Here is a 9,266-nt window from a genome sequence, read left to right as displayed (position 1 = left end):
TATATATATATTTATATAATTTATTTATATAAATCTCAACAGGAGGAATGTCCTTTCCTAGCAAAGGCTGTTTCAAAGACACTTCTCAGAGTGAGTGATCCGTGATCCAGCAAGGAAATCCCAACTGATGGCCACGTACCCCACTGGGGTGCTACATGAGGTGTCTGCTCATAATCCTTGCTCCTCATGGAGCCACTGCTAGTAATTTTTAATTTCTCTAACTTTCTGTATGAATGGATTGGTACTGATGGGTTAATAAAAAGCAACACAGTATTTCAAAGATAAGAATGTCATAATACACATTTTACAAATAATGGGAAAAAAAATCCATTAACTTTGATGACCTTAACTTCTGTCTCCTGGAAATTCCAAGCTCTGACTGCTTGTGCAGGGCAAACCTGTTCGTAACTCCAGGATTACTGACAGTTAAAAAGCAGCTGCTTTTCTGACAGTAAAGATGAACACAGGATTAACCAAGATTTAAACTTACATTTTTTGATATATAAGGAGAGTGAAATTAAGAAAGAAGAAACTACAACTAATATACAGAAAAGCTGGAAGATCAAGCCACAAGAACTCTCTGAGCAAACTAGAAATACATCCAGTCTCTTCAACTACTTTGAATGTTCATTCCGTGTGATAAGTTTCTTTGTCTAGCTAGATACTGCAGAAAGAGTATCTACTCATCATAAACTGTTGTCATGGTCTTCACAGCTATCAGAGCTGTAGATACTGAAGATCTTGAGAGCTGCTGGTTGACATCTGTACGATTTAAACACATTTTTGATACAGTTTATCATGATGCATAGTTGCCTGCTCTTTGCTATCACGTGGGGTAATACAGAGTTAATAAACTGCATCTTTGAGGATGCCAATCCTTGCTCATTTAGTGTTATCATTCATCTAGAACAGTGGAAGTACAAGCCTATAAATGAAAAAAATATATATATATTTTCCCTGAAGGATTTTACATTATGGTCCAGTTCAGATTAAACTACAAAAATAAGACTCTCAAGTAGCAATAGTAAAGGAAATTTTATTAAAATGGAAACCTTATGTATCAAAACTAAGGCCACAGCTAATGCTAACACAAGGTCAACCTCAAAAGTTTCTTATAATATGATACAATTTAGAAATCCTATAGAAAGCTATTTTACAAACGAGTACTCGGACATTCTGAAACGCGTTACTTGCTTGTTCTAAAATGACATTATCAATTATTCTAGTGATAATATTTAATGACCCAAAATACTGAACTATCAGTGCATATAACCTCTCTTTATTTTGGTCCTGTGATGAAAGTTATTTTCTGCATCACTCCAGCTACAGAAGTGAATGAAAGTAAAAAGACATCGTAATGGCAACTGCCAATGATTCCTTCCTTTTCTGCTGAGTTCATGTCTTTTCTTCTGATGCTAAATATCTCCAGTCATAATAGCAATGAACTCTTCTTGATTGACTGTAGAAAAAAGAGAAAATCATTAGATAAACAGCAAACATCCATAAACCACACAAGAAAATAACGCATATCTGTATTATACTTTTTACTTAAAGGCTTCCCAGTTAGTATTCGTTGTGTCTGAACCATTACTAACCAGGGTTTATATGTCTGGATTTTTCTGTTTCTAGAAAAACAGAGATTTTGCACCTTTTTTTTTTTTTTAATGTAAAAGGTAAAGTCAGAATGCAGGCTTAATTATGTAGAATACTTAAGCCAAAACCTAGCTCACATATAACAAGCTATTACTGATGATTACAAAAGTAAAAATCTTCTAAAAGTAAAACAAGATAGAAAAAACACTGAGAAAAATATGTAAAAAGGTGGCTATGCAAAAAAATAATAATTGATTATGATGATTTTTAAGATTTATGCTAATCTTAAAAATGATAAATAATTTTTATTTAACAAGTGCTTCTCAAGCAACAATGTTGCAGCTCCAGTTATGATCAAATATGGTTTTATTCTTAAAATCATGATTCATATATTTATGTTCAACCCCCTCCAAACTATTCCTCTCCCTCAAACCTGTAACACTTGCCAAACACAAAATGAATTTTAAGATAATTTACTAATGATTCCATAAATTAGCTAGAATTAAAATGGACTTTTGACAACCTATTCCCCATCTGAACTTTCTTCATTCTTCAGTTATAATTAACAGAAATTTTACACAAATGTACTTCAAGAAATTAAGTCGCAATAATAAATTAATTAGCAGTCATTAATTATTTTGCTGCACTTATACCTGAGCTATTGACCTTACACATATGTTAAAACAGAGCCACTGTAAAGCAGTTAACCAATGAACATGTTCACTCTGCAACTAATTACTGCAGTGGGGAATGATTAGAATCAGTCAGTGGTATGGAAAAGACCAGGCACATAATGAAGAATTCTCCCTGACAATTATCTGTCCAAGCCAATTCCTAAATAAAGCCCTGCAAAGGAAGAGCTACATTTACAGCCAGAAGAAAATTAAATAAATTCAACTATGTTAAAGAATTAAAAAAAAAAAAACAAACCCAAAACTAAATCTGCTAAAAAAAAAAAAAAACAACCCAAAACTAAATCTGCCCTATTGCAACACATTTAAAAAAATATTAAACAAGTAGATTTAGTTTAGCTTAGGACCCTACACTCTGAAATATTAAACTATGGTACAGCTACATCATGTTCTACTACACATAAAGACTATGTTGTGTGTATGACTGTAAAAAGCATTTCCACAGCTTTATCACAGTCACAGCACAAATACAAACATCCTCCCCAAGATATTCTCTGGTTTAAAACACCTTTGTTAAATTATTTGCACTCCACAGTGGAAATACGGTATTATAATGACAAACAAATGTTGTAACATTCAAACAAACTGCAAAGAGAAGTACAGTCACAGTTCCCAGTAACTCAGTTAATCCTTGTTAATCCTCCTCAGACTTAGGATCTGTTCTCAGGTTAAATACAATGAAATCAGAAGGAATCATAGACTTTCCTTGTGACAGATTTCCCTGAATTCCAAGATATAAATGAGCATAAAAGAATCAACTCTCATCACAGCTAACATGAAGAAAATATTGACTTGGATTCTGGAGAGCTGAAAAAGCATATTATTTCAGTGGAGTTTTTTGTTTGGTTGGATTTTCCCCCCTAATTCTGTACCAAAATCTTAGACCTAAGACAGAATTGTGTTTCCTGCAGATGCATTCACACACAAGATGAGAAAAACTGCATGAACTGGCAGAATTGAGCTTCTAAAAATAATCATACTCCAAAAGAGAAGTCATTCCTAAGACTAGGAATGCAAAAATAAGGCTATTAACCTTTTTAAGGTAAATAGAAATATGTCAAAAACACTTTATTCTACAGAAACTTATGTACAGTGTACCAGTACAGCTCAGTGGTTTCGCTGAAAACACAAGGGTTCAGGTAGCCTGGGTATCTCACAACTGATTTCACTGCGAGCAAGGCATGTGTTAAACCACAGCTGGGATTATTCTTATATTTGAAGTATCAATTAAAAATGATACCAACTAATAGTTTCATATTTTTTTTTTCTTGGCAGGAAAATAAGGAGAATTAGATGACAACAAGATTTTGTCACCTGACGCAGATGTTTGAGGCTAAATGGAACAGTGATTCACAGGATTATTTACTTTTTTGGGGATGAATCTTAAAAAAAAAAAAAAAGGCAAGAAACAGCATCAGTTTTTTTTCATGAACAGAAAACACACAGAACCTTAAGGATACCCAGCACCACATACTAACATTCTGCTGTCAGTCTTCTGAATTTGATCTCGTGCTTGATTCCTCTAACAAAGGGAATGAATGGATGAATGAATAAGAGGAAACAGAGCCACCCACTCTTAGCTGATCAAATTTGAATTAAAACAACAAAAAAAAAGATGTAGCACTGACCCAAAATAACTATGACTCAGTAACGTGCCTGAAAGGAGTTAATGGTCTACATTGAATTTGTAGTGACCAAACAGCCACATGACAGAAAACCATCCATGATTCTGACACCTCAGAAGAGAGAGAGAGAGAACAAACAAGGAAACGTGCTTGCAGACGACTTCTAACTCTTGTTCACCTCTACAGATACACTCCCAAAAATAAAAAATAAATAAATTTAAAAAAAGAATATGGAAAAAAGGTAAAGCCAGCAATGCAACATCCTTACAACTCTTCAAAGCAAAACAAGCTCAAAAATTAAAGTATCTACGTGGACTAGCAATCAATCTATAGGACTGATAGAACAGGCATTGTTCCTTGCCTGCTATACAGCTATTGAAAAGGAAGTAAATAGGCATCCTGTAGTCTACTGAAATTCACAGCTACAGTCCTGTGTATCTCTGCACACAGACAGGTGCCTGGAAACAGCATTTGCAGCTTTCACTATACTGACTCGCTTCAGTTACCCTATAGGAAACATTGAGAAAAAAACCCCACAAAATATATTTTCTCAGGATGCAGCTCCAAGAAAATCTGATCAAGCAGTGAGTTCAGGGATCCAAGCAGCAAGAAAAATAAAGTTTTAAAACCTAAATGAACGGTTGTCCCCTGGGTTAGCTCCCTTAAACATCTCACCTGTGGGGTCAGATACTGACAGTGCAAGAAACGGGTGGGAAGATACAGCTGGAAGTGTAGAGGAACATCAGAACCACAATCAGTATGGATTTATTAAGGACACATGGTCTCAGACCATAGAAAGATACCAGAAAACAACAGCTTCAAAAGGAAAGACATCAAATCACACCATTTTCTCAACATTTACTTTAGTAGTAACAGCCAACATTAACACTCTCCTGACAGTTGAATCACTGACCTTTCACTATCTTTGTCTCCAGGCATCCTATTTACACCACTACAATGGAATTAAAGGTTTGCATTTCGACACCACTGACCGTGTTTAAAATGTTCTGCTATTCCTCTTGAAAGAAAAAAAGGTTGTTTCAGTACTTCAGTAATTGTATTCCAAGCGTGGAATAACACCAATCACAAACAGCACACAGGGGAGGAGTGCCTGTCACAAGGCTGACAACAACACAGTTGGGAGGTTGGTTTTTTTTTCACTAGTAGTGAGAGTTTTGAGTCCAACAGATGTGGTGGCTCACCAGCAGAAATACTACTGTAACTGGAAAAGCTGATGAGTTGCTAGTGAAATCTCAGACATGAATCACCACCCTGAAAGAAAAACTCAGAAGTAGGTTTCGATGACTTAAAAATGCAGTGTTTATGTACACGGTCTCAAGTGAGCGCTCCCTGAAATTCAGATATTCAGGTTTCTGGTGTAAACATAAGGATGTTTTTAAGTTAATGAAAACAACCTAAGTTTCAGTGCTCACGAAGATTTAGTAAGCACAGTGTCAAAACAGAGTTGTTATCCAGTTAATAAAACCCTTTTGCAGTCCCCTCTGAATGGACCTTGGACCTTGTCGACTGCCCAGAGCCATTTTTCACACTGTGCTCTTCAGCACTCTTAAATTCAGAGGTACATTAAAGTCCCACCCAAGTGGATCCTGTATAGGGTAAGTGTACATCCAGCATGATTTATTAGCTTAATACTCTGACTAGCATCTGACTAACATGCTGAAATCAACAACAGTGACACATCATCCCCTAAGAAACAGTGACTGAGGGATCAAGAGTTTCTTAAGAGAAAGCACTGTAATCCTTTCACGGATTTATGAGGAAATAAAAAATGTAATGTAGCTACATGCACCAGTTACATTCTTCCACCTTCATCTACACTTTCACTAATCTTCTAATAGACATTGGTTGAATAAGAGTTAGTGGTGAAACAACTTGATTTTTAGACTCCCAGATGTCTTTTCAGGACTAGTAGCTGTCAAAATAAACAATCTCTATTATTGGTAAGCCAAATTAAATTTGAGATGAAAGTTATTTAGATGGAAACCAAAGAGGACACTCTCACAACAAAACCACATTTAAAAAGGAGATAAAATTAAGACCAGACTGTGTGAGTTTTTGTTTGCTAACACGTACTTTCTCCATCTCCATCCTTATCAAATTCTTCAATCATAGCCCGCAGTTCCTCATCAGACATATTTTCACCCAGTTCTCTGGCAACTCGGCGCAGGTTTCTCAGACTGATTTTACCAGAGTCGTCATCATCAAACAATTTGAATGCCTTGAGTATTTCTTCTTGTGGGTCTCTGTCCAATATCCAGTCTGTCACTGTAAGAAGGATATTTGAGTTGGACTAAAAAATTCTGAAGGGTAAATTCAGACTGAGGCAATGCAAAGAACACACACTTCCAGTATTTTTTATATATTTCAATTCAACACACATTTGTTTGGCTGTTATCTGACCTCTCCTTCTCATCTCTCTTTTCCCAAGCCAAGTTACTCTTTAGGATAAACCTGTTGCAGTGGAAAGCTACATGGCAATTCAGAGTTATGCTTTCAACACGCTTCTCAATAGGAATTAAAATTACACACATGCCTACTCTGTTCCAAACTTACCTGTCAGAAAAAAAAACAACCCACCAGCTCTGACAGATGCAGACATCTGATTTTTTTTTTAATTTTCAATGTTTTGATCAGGATTTAATTTTGAGTTGGAGAGAACACTGAAACACTAAGTAATGAGAGACATTCACATAGAATCTCTCTTTCGGATACAAAGCCATTCTAAAAAAAACAACCAAACCCAAACAAAAAAACCCCACCAACAAATCCTAAGCCCAGGGGTTACGAAAACGACAGTGTTATGAACCAGAAGATGTTAATTCTGAAAGGATTCATCAGTCTTTATTACTCCTTTTATCACAACCATTTCACAGAATCATAGAATGGTTTGGATTGGAAGGGACCTTAAAGATCATCCAGTTCCAACCCCCCCTGCCATGAGCAGGGACACCTTCCACTAGACCAGGTTGCTCAAAGCCTCATCCAACCTGGCCTTGAACACTTCCAGGGAGGAGCAGCCACAGCTTCTCTGGCCAACCTGGGACAGTGTCTGACCACCCTCACAGTGTTCACTGTTTCTGTAACAGAAAAGACAAACTTGCCACATAAAATATTTTTCTAGTCATTATTTCAGACATTTCCGGAACCAGCTGTAAATATCTTCACATCTTTGTACCTGCTAGTCTTGTATTACAGGGTTTGCTATTTATGGTTTTTATCAAGCTGTTAAAAACACATCAACCCTATTTGTGCCTCGAGAACCACTTAGCATCTGCTACTGTCTGCAGATGCAACACCTGCTCTGGCTTAGCAAACTTGAGGGGAAAAAAATTAGATTCAAGTTCATGTAAGCTCACTACAGCCACGAAGTTTATATGTCTACGTAAATCCCTCAAATTTACACTGCATTTAAATATTTTCATTTAAAACAACTATGCTGCACGACAGCATTATGCCATTTGAAAAATTCTCCTGTTCGTGGCAAAAAGACAACTGCAACATCAGCTGAGGCGCAATAAAACACTGTATCTCTAGATAGTACAGGTAACATGATTGTACAAAACAAGACAAGATATAATTGCATCTTTATACCTTTTAGATGGGCCATTCTTACATTTGAAAGCATAAATAATATTAAATTATGAAAAATAGATGGCTCAAGAATGGCTTAGCTCTGTTCAGCAGCTCTTACACAATTAAAGCTGCTACAACCTATTTTCTCTTAACTCCCTGAACTTCCTGCTAGAAGTGGCATCATGTTTAATTCTCTGTCAAGACCATATTGCATCACAGTGGCATCTAAACCTGATTCAATTTTTGGGACAGCTTCAGTGGTTTTCCAAGTATACATTGTGCTTTCTACAAGAAGTGTCCTAGTTTCTCATAGCACTTATTGACTGCCCATGCTGACAGCCAGGACAGAACCAGGAAACAATGGACAGTGACAGGACTGAACATCGGGATTTAAGACAGAATTACTTGGTAATTACAGCATATTCAATTATATAATAGTATGGCATAATGATGCAATTATAATATTATCATTAAAGCAATACTCTATTTTTTAATGTACTTTTTAAAAATTAAATCAGGGCCCATCACGTGTATTTCCCCACAGGCTTTATTTTTGGTTCTTTTCTGACTTATAATTTGCTCTAACCTGAAATACAACCACAAAAATATTATCTGTCATTAAGAACACATTTGCCTACTCCTAATCTCCTAAGTCATTAAAATTTGCCACATTTCAATCAGTAACTGTTTTGCCACATGAAGGAGATTGTTATTTGTAGCCAAGAGCAAATAGGCATGTACTACACTGGGGTTTTTGTTTATCTGTTTGTTTGTTTTGGGATGTTTCAGGTTTTTTTCCTCAGAAAATTCACAGAAATCTAATAACTTGAGCACATACACTGGAATAATGAAATGGAGATATAAGGCCATATATGGAGAAATCCCACACAGCTTCTTTGTTTGTAAACACAAATTGTATGCAAAAATATAAATTACATGTAGCAACCAAAAAAAAAAAGTACAAATAAACTTAATCTTTAAAAATTCTGCAGATCATGACATATTCAATGTATGCCAAACTGTGCAATACACAATCTTCAGATGAAAGAAACAGCCTAATGAAATTCCACTGTTTTCATCAACAGTTGTAAAGCCTTAAAGTACAATATTTAACATCTGCTTCGATTTCTCTTATCTTTGTTACATGTGAAGCCTGTATTTAGTTTACACTTTGTCTGTGTATACACTCCTTCCCATGCAATTCAATACCAATTTTTTTTCCACAGCAGGAAGGAAAAATCTTACAAAATCCATAAAGAACACAAAAATATGTACATTTTAAGTTAGCACTTATTCTTTTGTGTAAGTTTGAAAACGATTAGGACTGTGTACATTCTATTTCCTTTTATACTGTGCCTATTATTCATGTCTACATATCAAACTAAGTAATTCAGAATACAAAGATATATTTTCCTCCGCTATTAATTTTTATTAAGAAAAAATATGAAATGAAGTCTTCCATTTCTTTATAGCATTAGATAACTGAAAAAGTACACAAAGTACTGCTTCCAAATTGCCACTGCTATAGACTAAAATTTCTCTAAAGGTACAAAATCAAACACATACCAACTTCATTAAAATCTTCAAAGGTGATCTTGCCTGTCGATTCCCGATCGTAATCTTTAAGTATTTTCAGTACATCAGCTTTTTTCACATCAAAACCCAAGGCTCTCATTGCCACCTTTTGGAACAAAATGGAAGTGCAACCATATATGAATATGAATACGAAAACACAAATTTCACAGAATCACAGAATGTTGGG

The 9,266-nt window shown here is 35.5% G+C and overlaps 1 protein-coding gene across 1 annotated transcript; it reads right to left on the bottom strand.

Moving 5' to 3' along the window:
- Positions 1-1,022: 1,022 nt before the first annotated feature.
- Positions 1,023-9,183, bottom strand: CETN3 (centrin 3). Its single transcript, XM_010166171.1, has 3 exons — positions 9,071-9,183; positions 6,005-6,196; positions 1,023-1,459 (listed from the first exon to the last, which is right to left on the bottom strand). Exons 1-3 carry the CDS (start codon positions 9,177-9,179, stop codon positions 1,416-1,418), a joined length of 345 nt encoding a protein of 114 aa, XP_010164473.1. The 5' UTR covers positions 9,180-9,183; the 3' UTR covers positions 1,023-1,415.
- Between the last annotated feature and the right edge of the window lie 83 nt (positions 9,184-9,266).

The sequence above is a fragment of the Antrostomus carolinensis genome, unplaced genomic scaffold (assembly GCF_000700745.2).
Source record: "Antrostomus carolinensis isolate BGI_N321 unplaced genomic scaffold, ASM70074v2 scaffold52584, whole genome shotgun sequence".
NCBI lineage: Eukaryota > Metazoa > Chordata > Aves > Caprimulgiformes > Caprimulgidae > Antrostomus > Antrostomus carolinensis.
Note: the sequence above shows the minus strand (reverse complement) of the source record. Positions and strands in the feature narration are given on the sequence as shown.